General features: G+C 35.6%; 1 protein-coding gene across 1 annotated transcript in view; it reads left to right on the top strand.

Annotated features, from left to right (window-relative positions):
- MYCBP2 (MYC binding protein 2) overlaps positions 1 to 26,038 on the top strand; it is a 270,674-nt gene that overhangs the window by 101,958 nt on the left and 142,678 nt on the right. The window contains 6 exon segments of the mRNA NM_001192817.3: positions 1,361 to 1,468; positions 8,101 to 8,220; positions 9,317 to 9,398; positions 17,041 to 17,158; positions 22,598 to 22,802; positions 23,434 to 23,587. Coding sequence (NP_001179746.2) covers positions 1,361 to 1,468; positions 8,101 to 8,220; positions 9,317 to 9,398; positions 17,041 to 17,158; positions 22,598 to 22,802; positions 23,434 to 23,587 — 787 coding nt within the window.

Here is a 26,038-nt window from a genome sequence, read left to right as displayed (position 1 = left end):
TGTTTAATGCAGGGTATTTTGGTATTTAACATGACATTTTTCAAAGTTTATTACAGAGCAATAGTTTAACTTTGTCCATTGTTAGAACAATTAGTTATAGCTAAAGATCTATAGAGAATAACAAAGAAATTTAATTTAAAATGTTCAGTGTGTATATACTGTCAATTTCCTTTTCAAATATCGGTAACTCTTTAACTGTCAAATTTACTATTTTGAAATTTGTAAGCATTTTTGATATTGCTAAAGCTCAAGGAAACTGTAGTTCTGTTCTATAATAAAAGAACTAAAACTTTAAGGTATAAAATTTTATTTTCAAGCTAAACAGTAATGGGGAAAACAGTTTTTGAATTTTACTGAAATTAATTTGGCTATAAATTTTTTCTTACATAAGTAGAAATGACTGTAATCTTTGTCAGTGTATAGTGTTATGTACATAGAGGGGCTTCAGAAAGAAATCATTTTATGAGAGAATGGTTAATGTTTCAAAAATGTAACTGGGTTTAGATTCCCTTCTTTATCATCAGTGTGAAATTGAGCTTATCCTTGTGTCTGATTTTGTGTATGTGGTTACAGAAATCATACATAAAGTTGGATTTATCTTTTTAGAAAATAAAATACAGCTTACAAAATACTATTTTTATAAAGCAATGATTTTACATATATATATACACACACACGTATGCATGTGTATGATATGTGATATAAATATATATATGATATATATGTGATATAAATGGTATATATACATACACATTTATATGTGTATATATGTGATATAAATGTGTATGTATATAAATATGTGTATCAGATCATATGAATTTTTTGTTTTGTTTTTGACAACCTGTTTTCTTTGACAAAATGTAGTTAAATTAGTAATCTCTTGGTTTTATATCAAGATTAGCATGCATATTAAATCTTGAAGACCTTGTTAAACTTTAATCATTAATTTAAGACTGAGTTGGTTTTTGGTATTTTAAAAGGAAATATATTTATTTTTAATGAATATATGGTTTACTAAGCGTGAATATATGTGATGTTAAAAGATTTGTAGGAAAATTTGATTTATTCTGTTTGAAATTTCTGATTATCTATTTGAGACTATTAGTAACTACCTAGTAATATTATAAGTATAAAAGATTAAAATTTGTACTTTATTAACTGTATTTAAGATACTAAAACTTGTGTGTGGAATGGTGAATAGGTTATGGTTGGGAGTGGGAAGTTAATGGAGGGGACTTGGGAGAAAAGAATGATGTCCCAAACTTTAATTTCCATGCTTTTTGGTTTGAATTACTTTTGTTCATTGTAGTGTTTTTATTTTGTGAGCTTCTCTATGCACATACAAAATGTTTCTCCTCAGGCCCCCTTGTATTTGCTGGTCCTATTTTTATGAACCACCGAGAACAGGCTCTAGCCAGACTCAGATCCCATCCAGCACAGCTAAAGCATAAGCGGGACAAGCACAAAGGTATTTGGTCTTCCTTCTCAACTAGGCGGGATGCTTTCCCAACTTCTTCCACTTATTTGAGTATTGCCTCTGGGAAAATGCACAAACCTAATTCTTCTACTTTGCTTCTCTCATTGTTATATAGCCTGAGGAGAAAGAACATGCTGAAAGTGTACTATTTGTCAATGACTGTCAATCTTATTTCACTGTATTTTTTTTGCTAACTTTAATAAAAAGAAGACATTTTACAATGTATCTTTTTCTTTTCCATTTCTTTTCAAATTTCCTAAGGTTAAGGAAAGGTGGAAAAAATAATTACGGCTCTCTGTTTTATATACTTTATTATCTACTGTTAGATGACTGTCACCTGGCATTTTGCAATCCTTTTTTCTTTTTTTAATGCTGTTCATGTGCTTCAGAATTAACAGAATTGCTAAATTCAGTGTATAAAGTGATAATGAGTTAACCTCTATGATGCTTCATTTGTTTTAATATAAAAGTTTATATATATAATACACATGATTTATTTGATATTTGAGGTTTAAAAGTGATAGATGTCAGTAAAGAGTAGACCTACTCTAGTCCTCAGAAACTCATAGGTCTCAACAAATCTTGAGTGACTGGCAATATCTTGCCGTATAATTGTTTAAGATTTGAGTTCTAGATTAATTAAAAATATTCCTAAAGCAAGATTTGTTTAAACAAGAAATTATGGGTCAACTAAGATCAGGAAAGAATTTAATGCAGGGAACTTACAAATTTATGTATAAATTCTGCCTTGAATCCTGGCATGTGAACCAGCCACTCTTGGAGTAGTACAACTTAGATTTAGTATTTTCTTAAATGCCTGAAATGAACCCTGCAAAGTAGAGCAGATTTTAAAAACACATATTCTGTGCAAGTTAATCTAAGTAATATTTTCTCTTTTTGGGGGGAGGGCTACTGAACTGTTACAGACGAATTTTATTTTTAAACTTTCACATGCAATATATTGTAATCCATTTTATTTTTATTTGCCTGTTTCAGTCTGTCAGTTTGTCACTCAAGGCAAAAACACAAAACAAAACAAACCCCTGTTTTTAGTTAAACCACAAATAAAGAACTATTCAAATTATATTCTGCAGGAAAAAAAGTTGAGGTTAGTTTAAATCTAATGTGATTAACCATAGTAAAATTTGTGATTCTTTTGTTTACTGGATGCTCTTAACAGTGCCATTAATATTTAAATCTAAGCAATACTATTTGGGGTATGCTATGCAAATTATTTTAGTTACTGCCAGAATTTCTGATCTCATATTTTCCACTATGCCAGTATTAGAGACGGAGAAGGCAATGGCAACCCACTCCAGTACTCTTGCCTGGAAAATCCCATGGACAGAGGAGCCTGGTAGGCTGCAGTCCTTGGGGTTGCTAAGAGTCAGATATGACTGAGCAACTTCACTTTTACTTTTCACTTTCATGCATTGGAGAAGGAAATGGCAACCCACTCCAGTGTTCTTGCCTGGAGAATCCCAGGGATGGGGGAGCCTGGTGGGCTGCCGTCTACGGGGTTGCACAGAGTCGGACACGACTGAAGTGACTTAGCATCAGTATTAGAGAAGCTTTTATCAGGTCTTTTTCTCACCAATTATATGAAAGTAGAGTTCTCCAATACTTTACCTGAGGTTCACTATTTACATTTCAATAAGCAGTTTAAAACTTTTTCAGCTCCATGTTAGTATGTTATAGACAGTCATCTTTGTGTTTTTTTTTTTTTTTTCCAGAATTTAAAATAAATGCTAAAGAAGACCAAGGTTAGAGATTTAAAACAGACTTTTTATGATGTTGCACTGATTAGCTATAGAAACTTTTCAACTTAACGGGGTTATTTTTATGAGACTGTAGCAACCTCTTTGGAAGGACTGATTTTGTAGTATTACAGTGTAGGGCCATTTTTTTTTTTTAATCATCAGATTGTATGGTTTTATAGAGTGAAATAGTTTCATTTCTTTACCACCAAACGACTTTAAAGTGTGAGTAATATTTTATCAAATGGTGTTCCATTTTATGTGGAAGGTATTAACTTACCACTCACTGTAAACCCACAGGTTTGCTTTTTGTTGCTCCCTTTGCATTTTCTGTCCCTATCATTTAACCCCCTTGCCAGGCACTGCTTTTACTCTTGCTGCATATAGTTATAATCTTTTAATAAATTTCTTTTCCTGTGTAAATTTGTTTTTCCTCTTGGGTCTTACTCTATTTATCTTCCACTGAGAAAGTCACTGTATTAATTGCTGTGTTCTACCTTACATTTTAATTATGTTGGTGGTACAGATTGTAGGATAATAATGATTTAAATCCTATAGACTGTGACTTTCTTGTGGGGGTGTGTGGAGGGTAAGAACTATGGATTTATTGTAAACAGGAGTGAGTTCTAAGATGGAAAGTTGGAGAGCTTCTGGGCTGATAGGAGAGAATTCAGAGAAGGTCCCAGGATCTGTCAAATTTTCAGGCAAATTTTGACCAGAGGCCAGTAGTGTGTAAGACTGAATCAATACATAGAACATATAATCCATATAACATATAGTATTTAAAGAATGTAACTATAGATTATAAACAGTTAGCTGAATTAACATTTGTTTCAGCTATTCAGTGCCTTAAATAGAAAAAAAAATTTTAGTGTACTACTCTTCGTTAGGAACATTCGAATTGTTCTAGAGATAGTCTAGAAGTGACTGACATGAAAATCTGAAGGCACTCACAAAATCATCTCTGTGTTTTACACCTATTTTCTGTAGAGAAGTGGTATGGTGTAATGGAAGTATGGCCTTTGGAATTAGGCCTCAGTTTTAATCCTGTTTTTCATTTACTACAACTGTGTGGCCATTCATAAATTTCTTAACCTCTTTGGTTGCAGTTTCCTTATCTCAAAAATAGGAATAATAATTCCAAACTGAATATGTTGATATGAAAATTAAATTGATATATATGTGTGTATGTATATGTATATATATATATATTCTTTGCAAATAAAAATTCTTCACGAATAGTAGCTTAAATTTTTCCAATTGAATTCTTTGCTTTCTCTTTTAGAATTATCTTAAAGGTACAAAATTTGAGGTTTGTTAAATGTGTGATTAGTTTATTTTATCAGAAGATTTAAGATGTCAGCCATTTGATGGTGGTAAAATATGTGACCCTTATTTTTGATCAATTTCTAAAGCTGCTCTACTATTTATTATTTTGGGCTGGCTACTTAACCACTCTAAAGCCTTGGTTTTCCCAACTGCAAAATGGAATAACGATATCTATATCATCAGATTACTAAATTGATTAGGGGGAGCAACAGTAGTGAATATTGACTGAGCACTTTTCATACATTATTGTACTTATTTCTCACAAGAACCTTGTGATGTAATGTGCCATGTTGTTATAGATGGGAAAACTAAAACTTAAAAAGATCCAATATCAAAATTTAAAAAGAAAAATTTTTTAAAAGAGAGAGAAGATCCAGCATTCAGTTTTCATAAAACTGGCAAATGAATATATAGAGCCAGGAATCCAATCCAAGTCTCTTAGGTTCCAGCGCCCAAAAACACTTATCTACTGTGCTATTTAAATTTTCAGTGTTTAGGCAGAGATACTTAGCAAATTGATATTACTACTGCTTTGCTGTTTTATTTTAGTGATTTTGTTCCAAGTACTCACTGTTTCTGTGATACATTCAGCAATATGCATGCTTATAAGATTAGCCAAAAAGTATAGATTTAAATTAAAATTAAGGGTAGAGTCTTTTAGATACTAAATCTTCTTTCCTCTGTGTGTGTACACAAATAAGCGTATATAATGTATATATACATATCATATTTTAGAGACAAAACTTTACAGCTATCAGAGTTTTAATATCACATGATATATGTATGAGCATATTCACATTAGGGAAAAGATAGATGTGCTTAAATGGGCAATTATAAGAATATTTAGGCCTAACTTTCCTAAAAATCTGAGGTTTATTTTATTTCTCTTCATTAATACTTTTCTGAATAATGAATTTGAGCAGGATTAATCTTGCTAAATTTCACTTCCTAATTTTTGAATTTGCACTATACTCTTGACTGGTTAGGTATCTTTTTGCTTTGATAAACTTTTGTAAATTTCTAAATTATTAGAATTGTACTTATTTTTTTAACTGACATAAAATTCCAGATACAAATATTAAAACCTCAGTCACTGCTGCTGCTAGTGATCAAGAATTTCATCCCTATTTTTTTCTTATTTCACCATCTATAATAATTGACAAATCATTTTTATAGATAAAAGTTTTGTTTAGATGAACAAAATATTTCTAGTATTATTTTTTTATTTCTAAATGAGAGTCATTACTACTCATTTAATCGCTGTGATTTTAATCAGTAAATTACTAGGCGTTTTTTCCCTCTTTCCCTGATGCTGTGTCTCTATTGTGGGGTTTGTATCTATATTTAATCTCTATATTCAAGAGAGAGGGCAAAATGCCAAATTCAAAGGTGAAAGCTTTAACTAGGCATCAATAAATTTATAGAAACTGAAATTAAAGTGTAGCATTGAATATAGTTAGGTCTGGCACAATTAAATGAACACAGTTTGTCTTCTATGATAAATCAGAGTTGGTTTTAATAATGAAATATTTTTTACCAGTTGAGATAAAGCTGTAAAGTTTTTATGTATCTGTCATCTTATATAAATAGTCTTTGGAAGATGCTTATTACTTTTTGGGTAGGCCCTTGTTTATACTTTAGTATTCCACTATCTTTCCAGGATGAAGAGTTTTTGAACTAAAAGTATATTGCATTTTGGATAGAGTGAAACTAAATGTGATTTTTTTTTTTAATCCCATACACAAGTACACATTCTTGCAGATTTAATTGGCAAACCTATATTAGATTATTTAGCAAAAGAGGAATCATTATTCTTTATCCTTTTATAGTAAAACCTCTCACTAATTCAGAATTTATGATACTTCAGATGCAGTATTTGTGATTTTTTTTTGAGTAAAAATTCAAAATAACTTCTTCCTCTGAATTTTCAGGGCCATACTTTTAAGGGGAAACCTGTCTAAAATCACTAGCTTTTCAAACCAAGGGCTCAAGAAATGAAGGATTCCTTCAGCGTGCCTTCAGCCTCTGGGTCCAGCAATTAATTCTTGTATGTTAAAGGACTTTCATGTTTATGGTACATTTTTATGTAATATAGGCCTATTTTGAATTATAATGTAGGTAACCACATTTTATTTATTGTAGCATTTAGTTTAATCTATAATCTGTTCTGCTTGAAGGTAATAAAACAATTTTTATTTAAATGTTCTGTAATTAAGACCTTTCCAGTAAGTCATATATGCCATGTGTTATTCCGAATTAGTGAGGTTTTACTCTCCTAGTGTTGTAAAGAGTTTAAAGCTTTTTAAAATGCTAAAGTCATTTAGTTATAGAAATGGAACTCGTAATTTAGGCCAGTTTTGTCTTACCTTGGATATTACTAAGATTAGAAATATTAGAGTAAGGAAAGTGTACATGAACATGAAATGATATTATTCTGTTTAGTATTCTAAAATGGGCAGTGAAAATACAGAATTATCTTAAAATGTGTGTCTGTAGATCCACACGTGTATCTGCATATTATAGACACTTACTTAGATTTACTGTATCACAAAGCAATTAACTTAGGCTAGTTGACCTGAAATTCTTTTCAGATTTACATTTATTCCATGTGTAAGGAATTTGAATCTTGATGATATAGAAGTCATATTAGTTCATCTGTAGTATTAGGCTAGGAAAGTTCAGTTACTTTTCTTATTTACACATTCCAGAGAAAGTTGTTATGTTCTGGAATGTGTTTTTAAATTTTATAGTTAAAATGCTAAAATATTTAAAGTTAATGTAGAAACCAGGGGGGAGGGAGGGTCTTAAAGCAAGTTTATGGTAGGGAATTTAAGAAGAAGGGAAGAAAGAAGGAATAAAAGCAGAGGGTCTGGTTGAGAGTTGGGGTTGGGGGCCAGAAGAAATCCACAAAGCAGACTGGCTGAGGGTCAAGGTGGGACAGATGAAATGATTGACAGGAAACCATTTAACTACAATAATTGGATAAAACTATTTGATCTTTATAAATTTTTTAAGGTTCAACTGAGTTTAGCAATACTGGTGGACAGAGTAGTCTTCCTAAGATGTGTTTGGGAAATCTAAGTGATTTGCAAGTCAGCTAGAATTTTTTTTTTTTTTTAATGACTAGCACTAACAGTATCACTAAATTTAAAACAGTTGTTAAATGACTTTGCATGCAGTTATTTTTTATACAAACTAAAATTTCCCATATAAACTTTTACATGTAGAATTTTGTTATTTCTATAACTCAATGACCCATTTACATCACATAACTGATTAGATTAAAAGGCTTTATCTGTAACCAGGCCTTATCTGTGTTTTTACTGATTTAGTAGTATTTTGCCAACAGAAATATATAGGTTATATTTTCAAAATTGGCTTCTTTGCAGGTAGATTCTTGATCTATCACTTCTAACAGCTACAGATCCTTCTCGCTTGTTCCTTTTAACATTTTCTCCTGTTTTTCCATAGTAAACTGATTTAAAATTTTATTTTGAAGATGAGTCATGGCTTAATTACAAATTATAACACTTGCAGATGGAAGTGGAGAACGAGGAGAAAAGGATGCAAGCAAAATCACAACATACCCTCCAGGCTCCGTGCGATTTGACTGTGAGCTCCGGGCAGTACAAGTCAGCTGTGGATTTCACCACTCAGGTAGCAGCTGGAACTTTAGGGTATAACTGCATTTTTACAATTGTGTTGAATAGCCTGTTTGTTTAGTTTAGACAAATGTAGCCTGTTAACCGTGTGTCAAAGCTATAGCGTCTCTCAGATTTATGAAAGCATATTTATTAGACAATCCTTTTTAAATCTGTGGAATGATTGTCTAGAGATCTGACTTCTTATTTGTCTTCTGATGGACTGATTTTATAATTCAGTCATGAAATTCCTGAAGATAATTTTAAACTATAATTTTCTAATTTTTTTATAAGCTGTACATAAGCTTTGTTACTGTTCAGTGGGAAATGTGCATCCATAAATTACTTTATTGAGAGCTTTTTAAAACATAATTTTAAAACTATTTTGTACCAGTACAGTGTATTAATTTTATAAATGTAAAATTTTATCTGTTGTTAAAGCATTTGCAAAAACCATACATCTTACTTCAGCTTTATTATGCAATATTTATAAGAAAATATCAATTTTTAAATTAGAAAACTTTTTTTAAATGTAGAAAGTATTTCAGTTCCTACTAAATCATTAGTATTTGGGTTATATAGCTTAAGTTGTACTATTCAACCTTTATAAAAATAAAAAATTCTTTCTTTGTTGTTCAATATATTTCCTTATTTGGTAAGATATTGACAGATTGACATTGAAAGATATTAAAGTTCTGACAGACATACTGATGTTGTACATAATTGTGCAGAGCTCAGACCCTCTACATATATGTAATTATCCTAGATAGGAGAGAGTATTTTGTATGTAGTTACTCATTATAAAAAGACTTAACAGTTGACTCAGACCACTGTTTTATTAAATGTTAGTGTTATTAAATGGCATTTATAAGTTTAAAGTGTATGTTTTAAAAACATTATGTATTTTTATAACAACAAAAATATTTTAGAGAACTAAAATTATATTGTTTCTCATTAAATATAAATGTCTTTGCTTCTATTGCCTATTCTTAATGGCTCTACAAATTTTTAAAATTTTAAAAATAGTGAAACTTGAACTGCTTTCAGTATACTTGTGATAGAAATATAAAATGTGTATAATGAAAAAATAAAGCTCTGAAATTTGATTTCAGTGGTTTTAATGGAAAATGGCGACGTCTACACATTTGGGTACGGGCAACATGGGCAGCTCGGACATGGAGATGTCAATTCCAGGTACTTTAACATCTTGCGTGAAAGTGTTTTTTTTTCCTTCCTTTCTTTCCTTTTTTCTTTGTAAATATTTATTTCTACACTTGATATAGTATTTATACCACTGTTTTGGAAAGCGTGGCCTGTAAATTATTGGTGGTTCTTGATTTTGTGCGGACAAATGATTTTATGTTTTAGGAGAAAAGTTGATTTACATTTTATACATTTAAAATGTAAGAGCGATTATGATTATCAGGAAATCACACTATATTCTTCAGATTTAATATCTTCTTAAAGGCTGTTCATGGCAATAGAAAAGACAGTGACTATTCCCAAATTGCATTGTAATAAATCAGCAAAGGATATATTCATATTCCTTGATGTTATCTATTTTTAAATTTTAGTCTAATATTAACATGATGTCATCAAAGTTTTTGAATAATTTTCAAACAAAATGGTCACTCAGAGAAACTGTTTTGAGTTATCTAGAATAGTGAAGAACTAATTGTGGTAGAGACTATTGGACATATTTTATTATTCATTCTTCCCTACCTCATTTGGTAATAAGGTTTGAGTTGATGACATAACCATGAAACTAAAGGCTTCATTTTCCCGCCTCCATTGCAGCAAGGTATGGCCGTGTGAACTACAGTGCTGTATGCCGTTCTGGGTCACTGTTAAAGGGAGGGGGGGATACTCTTCCCTTTCTCTGTCTCCCCTCCCTGCTTGCTGCCTGGAGTCCATGCCTGATAATGGGAGTTGGAGAAGTCATCACAGCAGTCCTAAGTTAGAAACTGTGTATTGAGAATGGCAGAGCCACAAGATAGAAACAGTCTGGGTCCCTGACACCATGGAATGTCTACAACAGCTCCTTATACTTGGGTGCTTACCTGAGAGAGAAGTTCTATTTGTTTAAGTCCTGGTTTCTTGACTTTCATCACAGCAGCTGAGTCCATATCTGCTTAATACAATGAGAGTGCTTTGGGTTAGAAGTATAGAAAATTCATCTTTATTAGCTCACGTCTTCCAAGAAGATGCTAAAGCAGGATTAGATGTACAGAGGGTTTATTGATAGCAAACTGCTGTGAAAGGGAAGAGAACAGGAATCAGCCTGAGGTAGGTCTGACCCCTGTGAAAGGAAAGAGGGAAGAAGAATGGGACAGGAAGAGTTAGGTTATGACTGAGTTTTAGCCAGGCCAGTGGGGTGTCCTCAAGCCAAGGTGACTTTTGGAAGAGTTCGACATTGGGCAGGACGGGCCAGCTTTCATCCTTCACAGCTCAGTCACAAGCTGGTAGCTTCCCAGGGGAAGAATGGCCTCGTGGACCCAAGGAAACATCGCCTGTCAGTCACTTGTCCCCCTGCAGCAGGTGGTCTTCAGGATCTGAATGGCCCCCATGTGTGGCTGCCCATCACTGATACCAGGTTTATTTGTAAGTCTGGGAGATACAGGGCTGTTTCAGGCTAGACATGACTCACCAATCCAGTCTGCCACAGAACCTCCTTTCTTTTTGTCTCTCTGCTCTTGCCTAATTCTTCCATGTATTCATAAGGTACCTGCCAGAATCAATTGGAACTGCATGATTTCTCACTCACATACACTGAGTCACTCCAGTCATTAAATAAAATCCAGAATTTTTACTTTATTCTGAAATGACTGCATTACTGTGGCAGGGATGATACCATTTACATAGTAAAGACCAGTGATCCTTAATCCTGGCTGCACAGTGGAGTTGCTTGGGGGACTTTAAAAATACTACACCTGGATTCTAAGTCTAGAATTTTTAAGAGGCATTTGTGGAGAGGTGGGCATTCGGAGTGGGAGATGGTGGCCACAAGGGTTGGATAGAATGCTAGCATCACTTTTTCCTTAAAAGCTCTCGATGCTCTAGTGTGCCTCCGGGATTAAGGAAACACTGTCCATCCTAGAGGGCACGGTCAGACCTATGTGCAGTGCAGCGCACACAAAATGAGGATGAAAGGAATGTCCTTAGTTGCTTTGATGAATGCTGTTAGTAATGCAAAGAGATGATTGAGGTATCATTGAGTTCAACTTCTCACTAAAAACACAAGTAAAGCATACATTTGATACTTGTTAAGACATTTATAAAACCAGCACAATCTTAGTGACAAGTATTGTGCTTGGAAAGAGCAAAAAGTTTTTAACAGAATTACTTTACCAAATGTCACTGGATATGGCATTTATATATTGGGCATTGGATATCACAGAGTATCAGTGGTTTTGCAGGGTTGAGCAGTTATGTTACAGGCTTTAGAAGGCAGCAGATATTTTGTTTCACAGGTTAATGACCATCAGTCTTGCGGAGACTGAGAAAGGGCTTGTAATATGTTGGGAGAAGAATTTGGAAGCTTTTTGTTCTGTTTCTCACAGAAGATTCATGACCCAGAAGAAGATTTATTATTATTACCATCATCATCATCATTTTTGCACTGTTACTTAGCTGGCAGTTATTTTGTGAGTCATGACATAACCTGGGAAAGGTGCTTTACAGTTAGACATGAGAGAGCAATCAGTCATGTGTGCAGCAAGGGGACACGTCTTCACAAATCAGACTTTGTACTTGGATGTCATTCCACAGAAAAGAGTTAACAGATAGCTGTGTTAACTGAGTGGGAGGGAAGTAGTGAAAATCATATCTATGATTAAATTGCAACCCTCAGGTGACTGTGCTGTGTGAAGAATGAACAGAATAAGTGCAAGACTCTGCCACCCCTCCTTGAGGTTTAATTGTTCATGAAAGGGAAGGACCTCACGTCAGCTTTTCAAATGAAGAGGGTACCTAAAAACATTGCCTCCTGGTCCTGATTATCACCCACCGAGCACCATACCTTGCCTTGCAGTGACTTGCTCAGGCGACAGTATCTTAGCAATATGCTAAGTATTTTTAATAGTTTGACTATATCTTCATGAACTAGGATAGCTTTTAATGTTGAAGTTTAAATAATTAGGGTTTTTTAAGGAGATTAAACTCTGGTGGGATTTGTCTTAACTGCCCAAAGTTGTTCTTTCCCAACATGTAAATTTTCACTCCTGGTTCTGTTGATTGAGTTGTCACTGGAAGGCTGATTCCATGCGATGTGGGGAGTGTCAAGCTGGGGCATGCAATGAAATATGGCCTAAAAGTTGTACCTGGTGGATTAAATGAAAAGCAGTCAAAACCATATGTGCTGTAAACGTTCTAGTTACTTTGTTTGTCTGGATCTGTGTGGGGTTTGGAAGGCAGGAGTCAGGAACTGTTACAGATTCCAAAAGGAGTTGGCCATGTGTATGGAGGGAACAACGCCTCAATAGTATACCTATTAACTAACTTACCACAAAGCAAAACATTTATAAATATTTTGTTGAAAGAGAGTTGGAAGGTGTTTTTTTTTAAAGTTTCTTGTAATCAAGTGTTTTTAACTGAAATTTATTGTATAGCACACATTAGTAATGTGTGATGAATGTAAGATAAATATTGTAGTGTGCATGTGCTGAAGGTAGAAACACGTTATTGGTGTTCTCTTTATTTCATGTGTTATCCTGCCAGAATCACCGAGCCTGGTTTTGTCACTTGGTGCCAGTGTGACCTTGGCCAAATTAGTTAACTGTTTTGTGGCTCAGTTTCTTCCTCTTAAGTGGGAATAGATATTTCTCTCGGAAGGTTGTTGTGAGAATACAGGGAGATAATACGTGTTGTTTTCTTAGCACAAGCGCCTAGCTCATAGTAAATGCTCAATAAATGTTGGCTGTTACTGTTGCTGGTTTTAAAAGGGATTGTCGAAAAGCTTCTGAGGATTTTTATGCATTCACTCATGACTCAGCCCTCTTTTTTGTTTTTTTTTATATTCTTCAGTATACTTCTAAATCTCTGAATTACAAATTCTTTTACAATTTTCTGTAAACTTAAACCTGGATGTTGGGAAAGAGACTGTATAATTTAGATGCCTTTATTCTTTTTTTTTTCCAGTAGAATCTTGATACTTCTAATGTTTTTGAGTTTCATCTTTTCCTTGCTTTAATAAATCCTCCTTCTGTGTTAGTATGCTGCACATCATGGTGTCTGGAACCATTTAGACGAGGTTTAGGTCTTTGTTTCATCTCTTACCAACTAGGTAACTGTAATTTACTAAGCCTTAGTTTAAATAATCCCATAGGATTGTTAAAGAATTAATATAGTGTCTGCAAAATGCCTGGTATGCATACACATAACAGACGTAATTTTTGTTTCCAGTTCTTCCTCTGTTTACCAAATAATTTAATAAATGGACTCTAGTATCATGAAAGAGTTTATTAGAAGAAATGCCACCAACTTTGGGAGAATCCTTTTTAAAGCACATCAGATGTATACATAGAATTATTTTGATAATCAGTGATATATTTTATATGAAAATGCCACATAAACTGCAAATAGATCAACAGTTACAGGAACTTTCCCAATAATTCTTTGTTTGAATCAAACCGGACATTTCTGTGAGGGCTTTGGTGGTGGTTTAGTTGCTCAGTCATGTCCGACTCCAGCAGCCTTGTGCACTGTTGCCTGCCAGCCTCCTCTGTCCGTGAGATTTCCCAGGCAGGAATTCCACAGTGGGTTGCCATTTCCTTCTCCAGAGGATCTTCCCAACCCAGGGATAGAACCCAAGTCTCCTGCACTGTAGGTGGTCTCCTGCATTAAGGGCAGATTCTTTACTGACAGCCACCAGGGAAGCCCTATAGTTCACCACACAGTCCTTTGGCATGGTAACTGATTATTGAGAAAGCTCCTGGTGCCTCAGATTTGAGAACAACTCAGTCTAGCCTTACTATTGTGTCCTCAGGTAGAAACGACTACTCCTTGGAGGCAGAGCCATTCTGCTTTCCTCCGCTTTTGTTACTACACATCTTGCTGTTAGTCCCCGCCTTCCATTCTTTGAAAATGTAGTTTTCACAGTGTTTTCCCAGTCTGAGTCCTACCATGCTCCTGAATGGTCCTGTACAATACAGTCACCTTGACACCTTAGTTAGATCTAGTGAACCTTACTTCCATATTCATGGAGGTCATTCCCAGGACCCACAATGGATAGCTCGAACTCTGAATATTTCATTTTAAACAACACATAATCTGATGACAAATTTTTCTTCTGTTACTTAGCATTGCTTTACTTGGTGCTTGATTGTATCAGTACTCATTCTCTGCAGCCCTCTACTTTTTTTTTAGTCTCTAGTATCACTTAGCAGCCGAAGTCTGAGATTGTCATTTATCTTCTTCACCCTTACCCTTACCAGCATCCTCAGTTTTCTCACCCTCTTGATCTTGATGCTAAGGTGTGACAAAATTTCAAGCATCAATCAGTCTACTTATATTTTCTGTGTCTAGCTTGGACTTCTGGAAGAAAAGGAAATCACTGTACTTAAACAGATTGTTATGATTTATAGATTCAGTCAGTCCTTCTGTAGTAGGCAGTGATCCCCCTGTTTTCTAGTTTTGAGCTATTTGATTTAAGCCCTTTCAAGAATGTGATGAAGGATATGGGCTGTCTCTTCAGAAAAACAGACATAAGGATATACACTTAAAAGTTGGCTTATAAAATTAAAAGTTTCACAAATCTCTTGAAGCTTACTCTTAGAATTCCTGTAAGTCATTTGGATCTGGGTTAAAAACTTCTGGTCTAGGTTTCTCTTTCTTCCATTCACCATGATACCCTTTGCATAATCTTCAAATCTTCTCACTCATTTCTTCTTGCTCTTAGCCCTTGACCTCTATTCCTGTCACAGCAAAAATGAAAACATTAGATGGGGAGTTCTTCAGCCCAGCGACTCTACAAACCTGCCTGCGTCCATACTTCCTCTTCGCTCCTTCTTCACATTACACTGAAAGGGGGCCTGCTCATGTCCCCACCCTGAGGCCTTTCTGCCTTTTCCTTGGGGATCTGATTCTGTTTCTTGTCTCCTCTCTGAACCGTATCCCCTGTCTTTACTCTCTCTTTCAACTTACGCAAGTTCTTAAAAAGGACAGAGCTTCCCCTTCAGCTCTTTTTCCCTCTAGCTGTTGGTTCCCATTCCTTCTGAGATTTTGAAGGGATTTTGTGTATTCTCTGACCCCTCTGTGGGTGCCTCCTTTGCTGCATAGTGTCTCACCTACCTCTACCAAAGACTTCCTTCTTGCAAAATTGAGTGGTCATCTGTCTCTGGCTCTGAGGCATTCAGCGTGTACAGTATTTCTCTTTTCTTGAAATGACTCTCTCCACAGCACATTTTCCCAGAGTTCATTCTTTGTTATGTCCTAGATTTCTGTGAGCTCTTCTTCCTTTGTTCCTACCTAAATTATAGAAGAAACTTGCAGTGAAAACTATCTCTTTTCTCTCCTTGTCTTCCTAGATCTTATTCTCTGTCTTAAGTGAATGTTGCTACCATCTACCTGTTACTTAAGCAGAAAATCTTCTTTGCACCACCCACCCCCACCTCCATCAGCCATTTCCAGAGTCTAGTCAGTTCTGTTCCTTACAGAGCTGTCGAAACATTCCTTTCAGTTCACACTGTTCCTAGCTCAGGTCTTCACTATAACTCATCCAGATTATCGCAACATTTTAACTAGGTTTCCAGCTGCTAGTCTTGCCTCTTCCCAATTCATTTTTCATTGCAGCCTGAATAACCATTTAAAAATATATGTAATTTTAAAAATTTTAAAGTGTTACAGCATCTCAAAAACAGAGCTCTCCTATTATGTGTGGACTTTTTCTACAGTGATGATTATTCTTATACATAATGATTATTGAAAGTGGTTAATAAAGGATAAATAAGGTGATATAAGGGTGATTATAAGAACAGATATGACAAACCCAAGGATGCCATCTGTCATAATAGTTACCGTTTATTAATTACTAACTGTGTACCAATCACTGAGCCAAGCACTTGGCATATATGAGCTTCTTTTTTGTACATAGGAACCCTATGGGGTAAACACAGTTTAGTTTTATCTCCATGTAAAAGAAGAGAAAACTGAAATACGAAAAGGATGAGTAACTTGTTGAGAGTCATGGTATGTTGCTGCTGCGTGGTGGAGCCGGGACTCACACCCAGGCAGTCTGCTTTAGGGTCTGAGCCTGCAGCCGCTGCTGTGGTGCCTCTCATGATATGGTGTTCTGACTCATGAGATACTCTGTATGCTAAAATCTAAAATTAAAGTGCAGTGGAAAAAGGTAGAAAAGAAGATGACAAGTTAATTGACAATTCAGTGGGAAAAGGGTAAAAAGGAAGACATAAAACTGTTTTGTGTGGTCCTTGGATTGTATTCCGGGTAAATCAATGCATGATTTTTGTTTTATTTAACAAATATTTGTAGAGCTGTCTGACTTACCATTCACTTTATAAGTTAACATTTTTTTTTCTTTTAAAACAAACGTAGGTATAGTCTTTCAGAAAAAATAATAATTCTTTGTCCATAGAGTAGTAGTAAATTCAGAAATCTTTTTATGAATCTCCATCATGTCAGTGATTATGTCTTTCTCATCTTTGTATACCTAATATGAAGACTGGAGATAGGCGTAATATAGTACCGAAGTAAGTGTTTGATGAATATTCTTATTAGTGCCTTTTATCTCTTCTATTTTTTTATTGCATTGTTTATTGATCTTTATTTCAGTTGGGTCTTGAGAGAAATTGACTAAATTTTTTTTTTTTTTTTAACCTAGGGGATGTCCCACTCTTGTTCAAGCATTGCCAGGCCCTAGCACACAAGTTACCGCAGGCAGTAACCACACGGCAGCGCTTTTAATGGATGGACAGGTCTTCACATTCGGAAGCTTTTCTGTAAGGAACTTTTTAAGCATTGATAATGTTGCATTGTACCATTGCCTTGCAATTTGTGTACATTAGCTATTCTTTCTGGTTTCGGTGAAATTCTTGTATTATTATTGCACATGCATATTTCCTGTCTCCATATCCAACGTACACAAAACTGGAAAGAACTTTGCTTTGAAATTAGTTTCTTCTCCAGTGTAGCATTAGAATTTATTAAATTTAACAGCTGTGTTAGATTTGGACAGGTTTTATTCCAAATCAGAGTCTATTAAGCATTCAGTAGAGTTTATTTCTGTCATTGAAAGCTTCTTTCCCAACTAGCTTGTAAAGAATCATTTTTTTTCTTAACTTGTGGAATTATTTCTATTTTAGAACTTTTTAAAGGCCCAGTTTTCTTGTTAGATTTTTTTAGAATTATAGTTTACTTTTTCCTCTTCCTCTCAACTTCTGTCTGGCCTGTTTGTTTTGCTCTTTCTCTTTTTTCAAAACTAGAAAATAATCTTGAGAATTTTATATAGTTTGGGCATAGGAGAAGTCAAGGAAAAGCTTAATAATACTGTGCTAATAAACCTATACCATCTGTGATATTGGTAACTCTTCAGAACTCTATAACCTAAGTCTCTGGAATGCAGTTTGCAACTCTTGATTTTTTTTTTTTTTTAATGTAAATCTGAACTTTAAAAATCTATTATTTGGAAGTGATTTTAAGCTTATAGAAAGATTGTCAAAAATAAGAGTAATGTATAAAATGCCCGTATACTCTTGAACCAGCTTCACCTGTTGGTAGCATTTTGATCTATTTGCTTTACTGTTTGTATACTCATGCTCTCATTCTCTCTTGCACACTCTGTATGTGTGTGTGTGTAAAACTTTTTTTTTTCTTGAGTCCTTTAAGAATAACTTGTATGCATCATGATCCTTTACTCTTAAATAGTTTTGTGTTTTGTCAGTTGATCTGGTAATTCCTTTTTGACACTTTTTTCCCCTCTCCAATCTAGGATCAGGCTTTGTATTTATTTCTTGTGACTCTTTAGTCTCCTTTAGTCTGTTAACATTTTCACACCTTTTCTGTGTTTATTATGACATTGACATTTTTGAAGAATGTGGTACTTTTTTTTTTTTCCCCAGGAAGACGTTCCTCATTTTTGTTTGTCTAATACTTCCTCGGGCTTAGATGCAGGTGGTGCATTCCAGACCAAAACAGCATATGAGTGGTGTCGAGTCCTTCTCAGGGCGACACAGCCACCTGGGGGCACAGAAGGCCCGCCTGCCCCTCACTGGTGATGGAAGTTTTGATCACCTACAGGATTTTGTTTGATATCACTACTGCATAGTTAGAATTTTTTCCCTTAAAACTAATAAGCAGTCTTTGAATTGACACTGTTAAGTTTTAAGATACCTGCTTCCAAATTTCCCTCTAGATTTAGCATCTGTTGATTCTTCTTGCCTGAACCAGTCTTTACTATAGTGGTTGCAAAAATGATGATTTCTCCAACCACAGCACCCCCTCACATTCACCTATCAGCCCTTTGGGTTTTAGTGTAAGCAGAAGTCCATTTAATATTTGTTTGTCATCTTATTATTGGTATAGACATGCATATTTCTTTTTTATTCATTACTGTGCTCAGTTTATCATTCGAATGTTTAGATTGGCTCAGATTTCACCAGTGGGAGATCCTTCATGCCGGCTTCCGTGTTCCGATAACATGCCTCTTTTATTTATTATTTTTTTTAGTACTACCTTACTTCCTGGCGTAACAAGTTGTTCCAGGCTTATCTGTTTGAGTCCTAGAATCAGCTATTGCTCTGAAAACCGAGGTTGCTTTTAGCGGGGAGCACTACCGGACAGCAGCCGAGCACTAGGTGCACTCACTGCATCGCCAGTGCTCATGTATGTGCATACAGACATACGTCTGTATGTGTATTCTAGAAATCAGAAGTCCACACTGGTACCTCTGGCCCATTCCCCTAGGATTCTTTCTTACCTTGCCCCATTTCATATTTATGTCCCTTCTTCCTGGCTCCCAACAATATCAGTGTATTTATTTCTCATTTACTTAGTCCTAAAATATGTCTAAAATAGTTTTATATTTGCTTTTCCCACACTACTGTAAAAACAAACTCACTAAAAAGAGTTCAGCATTTGTCACTCTTGCTCCTACCCCACCCCGCTACCCCGCCCCACCTTGTCCTACCCCAGGACTGAGAGTATACAGTCAAATACTGTGTTCATGAGGTACTGTGTTCTTAAGTTACTGTGTTCATAAGGTACTTGGTTCTTTCTCCCCATACCCTTTCAGTGGGGTTATGTTATTCTTTTGCAATAGAGTTGGGTTCGTTTGTTTTCCTTTTCTATTTCTTTCAACTTTATTTAATGTGGATGAAAGTAGGTAGAGTTAGTAGATTCTTTGTGAAAAGTGACAACAGTCAAGGATCACCTTCCTTCCCTTGTTCCTGAAAACAGGACCTTTTACCTGGTCCCTTTTGTCTCACCCTATCCTGGGACAGGGGTTCATCTCCTTAGAGTGAGTAAGATCTGATCTCAGGGAGGGGGAGAAGGGGGGTGACCTTTAGGCATGGAGATAACTTAGCCTTGAACAATGAGTGAGGCTCCCCAGGAATGCCCAAGGTATGGCAGAAAAGAGATGGATGAAAGGAGTGTCGCTGAGTCAGATTCCTCCTCTGCCTCTCGTAACTATCTTCCCAGCCTTTCTAGAGGTCATTGGTTTAATTGCTGACCTCTAGCGTGTCCTCCCAACTTGGAGCTCTCAGACTTCCATGGAGAGTGGTCTGTGATCCAGTGCACCATTTCAGTTTGCTTTTAAGTTTAAGGATCCCTCCTCACACATCCTTAGATGTAGTTTTAGTTTTTGAATGTGTAGAACTTAACATGTTTCCACAAGATAAGTTGTGAAAAAATGGTGTTCTCACCCTGGTGTATTCCCTCCCTCATCTCTGGCACCCTACTCCCCTTCACACCATGCTTGTTGGTTATGAAGATCATTGTTTTCCAGTTTCTCCTTCCTGTGTTTATTATTTTAAAGATTAATAAATAAGCACACACACTATCTGTATCTGCATTGACTTAGATAAAAATATAGTATGTGTGTATATGTATATACACATATATGTAATTATTTCTCCGTTTTTATTTTTCAAAGTGTAGCATTTTATATATACTCTTCTGTACATTGTCTTTTCACTTTACTGTATCTTCTAGAAGTCATTCCTTCTCAGTTCATAGAGATCTTCATAATTCATATTTTACATCTGCATAGTATATTGTGTGTGTGTGTGTGTGTGTGTGTATATACACATAGTAGTTTAATCAATTTCTTATGCTTAGACAGTTAAGTACTTTCTAATATTTTGCAACAACAGCAATGAATATTGTTAGAGGTGTATCTCTGAGATAAATTTTTTGAAGTAAGATTGTTGGGTTGAAGGCTAACACCTGGGTTGGGTTGAAGGCTAACACCTGGGTAGTTTTGTGAGATAGTTTTCTCTCTATTTTGTGTTCTCACCAGCAGTCCGTGAGAGTGCCTCTTTCTCCACGGCTTTGCTAGCAGAATGTGTTGTTTGTCATACCTTTTCATTTGTGTCAGTCTGATGGGTGAGAAATGGCCCTGCATACTTTCAAGGCTTTTTCCTGTGGCTGGTGCTCAGAACCCTCAAGTTCTTGCCATATGTAGCATTTTCACATCAAGGTTTGGGTTTTCCCCTTGGGGGAATTATTTTGTCAGCTCTTCTCTTCTGTTCTCCTTCTGAAGCCTTTTGTGCCTTGCACTCCCCGCTCAGCGCCCCCCACCCCCCGCTCCCCGCGGCCCCGTCACCCGCCCCAGCACCTCCTCCTCAGCCCTGGCCCCCCAGGGCTTGTAGAGGCAGGTGGGTGAAGAAAACTTTGGTTTTTTCCTCTGGTTTCAGGTAACTTAAAAGTTGTAAGATCCACTATTTCCTAATACTGCTGAAGGCTTGAATCACGTGTGGTTTTCTTTGCTCTGTGTTGGTTTTATGTTGTTTTGGAAGGAATGTGAATGGTAATACTTGGAATCAGACAGTCATTATTGTCCCCTAGCCCCAGAAGCCCTAGGTGTGAACCTCTGTGTGTTTAAATATGGCTTATCTATAACCATGTTTTGAATCCCATGGGGCTGTCCTGGCACCTGCCATATTTTTAGACTGCTTTTCTTCGAATTAGTTGGTTGACAGTAGGGGAATAGATATTTATGTCAGGAGTCAATGAAAAATATAATTTCTTTTCCTCCAGAAGTATAATAAATATCTCAATATGATGGACACGTTTCTTATGCTGCTGTTCTGTCAAAAATAAGGATAGACTTTGAAAGAAGCTGAGCATAAACATTGAAATTTCTTGGCTTCTTCTCTGATCATGTGCTGCTTCTCTGATCATGAGCCTCTGTTCATTCCACCCAGAGATTGAAGCTCTATTGCTTTTGCAGTTTGTGGCTCTGTTTTCTTGGTGTGGTGTTGAAGGCATGGTAGGACTCTTTAGAAACCTCGTAGTTGGGAGAGAATTCAGCCACAGCATTTGCAGTGCTCCAGGCTCCCTGGGTCTTTGGCGGGGGCAGGGGGGGTGGTTTGCTGTGGTTTCTCATTCTCATTACTTGTAGTGAACCCTGGCTGCTATGGTGCAGCACTGTCTGCCATCCAGGGGGCGTTGGAAAGGGTAATGCTAACAGAGAGAGAGTGTCAGAGAGAGCTTCTGAGCTGGGGGGTAGATGGATATTTACCAGTCCAACATTCGCGTTCATTTACAGCTACCAGCTTAATATTGAGAAACTTCCCTGTTACTCTTCCCTAACCTATGGACAGCCATACTTTTAAAGTGAGTCAACAGTTACTTAAGACAGCATAATGATTCTTCTCTTTATCTTGAAACATGAATGAAGTAACTTACTAACACATGATCATGTGTGAAAAGATGTAATTTCCTAATTGTATTCACAGTTGCAGTATTCATTATTTTTTATCTTTTATCTAAAAATTTTTTCTCTTGAGTTCAATACTAACATTTTGTTGGACTGTCAACTTAAAATATCAAAGTGGTTTTTTAAATGAATGATTTGTATTACTACTTTTTAAATACATTGTATATTTATTATACGTTTCACTTAGATGTTAAAGACAGTACAGTATTTCAGGGAGATTCCTTACGTGGAAAAATATTTCAACTTTATTATTATTTTTTAATATATTCTTTGTGGTTTATTAATATTAAGGGGAGAATGCCTAAGAATAATAGAAATTACTTCTTTATCCAAGTTTGGTCCAAATTTCATGTGAATTTCATTTATTTAAAGAAAGAAACAGCCAACAATTGATGAAGAATAATGTCTCAGAGCTATTTTTGTCTAATGTTTCTTTAACTTTATGGAAAATTATAAATTATTTAGTCATGTTGTTAATGTGATTTATTTAATCTTTTAGAAAGGACAACTGGGCAGACCAATTTTGGATGTGCCATATTGGAATGCAAAACCAGCTCCCATGCCTAACATTGGATCAAAATATGGAAGAAAAGCTACCTGGATAGGTGCAAGTGGGGACCAGACTTTCCTACGAATTGATGAAGCGCTTATTAATTCTCATGTGCTTGCTACATCAGAAATTTTTGCCAGTAAACACATTATAGGTAATACCCCTCACCAAAACAAATCTCCCTTTGAAAGATCCTTGAAAGCAAATGGTTCATCTTTCCCTATTATGACATATTGTCCTGTAGCTTTTTGTTTTCTTTCTGTTTGAAGAAGTTTAAAAGAAGCTTTTAAGTGTCTGTGTTTATATGTATGTATGCACTGAAAGAATGGAATTATTAGGAGACCAGTTTATAAACTAGAGAGTGTTGGAAATATGAGCCTAATTGTATGGTATAAAACCTGTATTAGAGGGAGTTTTCTGTATTGGTTCTTGATAAATAAATGATAGAATTTTGCTATGGAAGATTACATAAATCAGACTTTAAAGTTTCATTGAGACCAAGGTGTTCATTTATACTTGTGTCTATGATATCATGAATAATTATATAATAGGGTGGTCTAGTATGGAAATTAAGAGCATGTGTTGTGGATTTAGACAGCCTGAGGTTTTAGTCCACATTCTGCTATTTAAAGGTTTTTAGTTACCTAACCCCTAAGTCTTAGTTCAGTTTCTTCATCTATTAAGTGGAGATAGTAATAATACTTAGCTTACAGGAAATGCTTATAAGTTGGGGGAATATGAAAAGGTAGTGCATCTTTAAAATACATAATTTTTTTTTCCCCAAGGCTTGGTACCTGCTTCTATATCAGAGCCTCCTCCATTTAAATGTCTTCTGATAAATAAAGTGGATGGGAGCTGTAAAACTTTTAATGACTCTGAACAAGAGGACCTGCAAGGATTTGGTGTGTGTCTTGATCCTGTGTATGATGTCATTTGGAGGTAAGTGTCTCCATTTTTAAAACAGAGTAATAAGTATGTTTTGATCAAATTATACTTTCGTGGAATATGAAAGCCATGTACAGGCAGACTTTTCTTCGATGAGAACTCTCTTGTTCAACTGTTAGCTACACTACTATCGCAGCGCCTCTCTGGGACCTCTCCAGTATAGTGCAGCAGTTAAAAGCATGCACTCTGAGCCAGACTGCCTAGGTTTATCCCACTTGCACACTTTGCTTTCTTTGTCACTGTGGAGAGGTTACTTTGACTATGCGTGCCTTACTTTTCTCATTTATAAAATAGGGATAATAATGGGATCTCATAGGCTATCATGAGAATTGAAGAACTTAGGGCAGAGGCACGTAGTAAAGTGCTATGAAGACTTTGTCACTGTCATTATCATAAGCAGTTTCATGTTCAAGAGTTCTCTTGTTCATTATTTTTAGTCTGTCAGCAGTCTTATCTGTATTATACAGAATTCACTCTGTTTCTTAGTTCTGTAAATATCTAATTATTACCAACTGTGTAGATGAAATTATGCCAAAGACAGTACAGAATAAATAAAACCAATGAACCTTGCCCTTTAGGAATGTACGTAACAAAATTCCCATATTGGTAGAGAAATATACCGGTTTATCAAACTCTGGGAATTTTAAAAATGTACAGATGGATACAGGTACACAAGCAATCCAATAAATTATATTGCATTTGTTTAAAATTTACTATGGTGCTTTATATACATTAGTCAAGGAAGGAGTTATCCCAGATTTCTAGCTTTGATGACTAATAAGGGAGTCATGCCTTTACCAGAGTGGCACATCACAGGACTCTTTTTCTTCTCCCTTGAGCTGTTTATTCGGCCAGCCTTAGTTGGCAGGAGAAGACTTTCTCTGTCTTCTTTCTTCTGCCCATTCCGAGTTTCCTTTCTACCAGCCAGCCAGGTCTTAAAAGGCCATGTTTTCTATCAGTTGTGAGTCATGATTCCAAGTGAAGGAGTTACAGTGCTCCCAGGTTGCTGACAAGCTTATTCTCTCATTTGGGCAGTTTGTGAGGCAGCTTGGAGGCCAGAATTGAATTGAGTAGTGCTTTTAGATTCCCTAGCAGCGATATACAGGATGGATTAGGTAACAAGAGACTAGGGGTGAGTAGTCTTAAAGTGATTCTTGTGATGACATGAGATCCTGTGAACCAGAATTAGAGTGATCACAGTGAAATAAATGGCAGGGATAGAGAAGCAAATGATGTAAAGATGGATTTTGTGTTCAATTATTTACTGATTAGAAGTCTGTACAAGAGACTTAGTTACCAAAGAGCGAGCTCTGGTTTGGACCCTAGGTTTAAATTGATGTTTTATTTTCCATGATCCTTATAATATGTTTTAGTTTTAAACAAAGTAATTTGCATTAATAGAATAAAATGAAAGCTGGCAGTATGGAATTTGTTTCTGGATACATTTGATAGATTAGAAATGCATTCTCTAACTGAGAAATAATGGTAGGAGTAGGCTCTAACGATATAACTAGAGTCGTTTCCCTGGAGCCTTAACAGAACTGCGACGTGTGGTACGTGGTTAGGTGAACCTTGCCTTTTCCACATATGGTGGTAGCAGGGGGACAGGTGATCTCAGATGCCTGGCCAGGTCTCTGATCATTTACTCCCTTATTCCAAAACAGAGATTAAAACATGAAGAGCAGTCTCCTCTTATGTTTCAGTAAAACAGCTGGAGGTTGGAGAGCTCCTTCATTGTGCTGACTTCTGACAGCTTTGTGTCCTCTGTGCTTTTCAGTAGGTACTTGCATTTTTCTCCATCACAGACGCTGCAGATTCAGTGTTAGCTTACTTTACTTTCCTTCCTGTCTGAGCCTGCATCTTTTTGTATTCTTAACAATAACTTCTCCTGAATAATTAGAAACGTCATGCCTGTAAAGAGCAGATGAATGTTAGTAGCAGTTTTACTTTTCATTTCAAAATTTACAGAACTGACACATGAATCTGTGTTGCTAGTTTTTTAAAAGACAAAGCAAATATACAAACAGTAAGAATGATGTGGTCCATCTCCATATCTTTTTTTCTCCCCCATACCAAATCCCACTAACTTCCTCCGTGGGTCACAAAGTGTGGTTTATATTGTGTGATACCTTTCAAAATGCATGTCTTTTGGACCGCAAGTAGCAGATTGGTAGATTATATTAAAAAGCAATAACCCAATAATATTAATGCTATTAATTATAGCAGCAGTTAATATTTTCATAGAATTTATTCTCTGCAAAGTATTATTTTTAAGTATGTGTTTAAAAATAATTCTTAATTGTGATAAAAAAACATAAAATGTACTCTCTTAATCATTTTTAAGTGTATAGTTCAGTAGTGTTAAATATAGTCACATTGTTGAACAGTAGATCTCTGGAACATTTTCACTTTGTAAAACTGAAACGTATGCAAAGAACACCTATT

Source organism: Bos taurus, chromosome 12 (genome assembly GCF_002263795.3).
Source record: "Bos taurus isolate L1 Dominette 01449 registration number 42190680 breed Hereford chromosome 12, ARS-UCD2.0, whole genome shotgun sequence".
Taxonomy (NCBI): domain Eukaryota; kingdom Metazoa; phylum Chordata; class Mammalia; order Artiodactyla; family Bovidae; genus Bos; species Bos taurus.
Note: the sequence above shows the minus strand (reverse complement) of the source record. Positions and strands in the feature narration are given on the sequence as shown.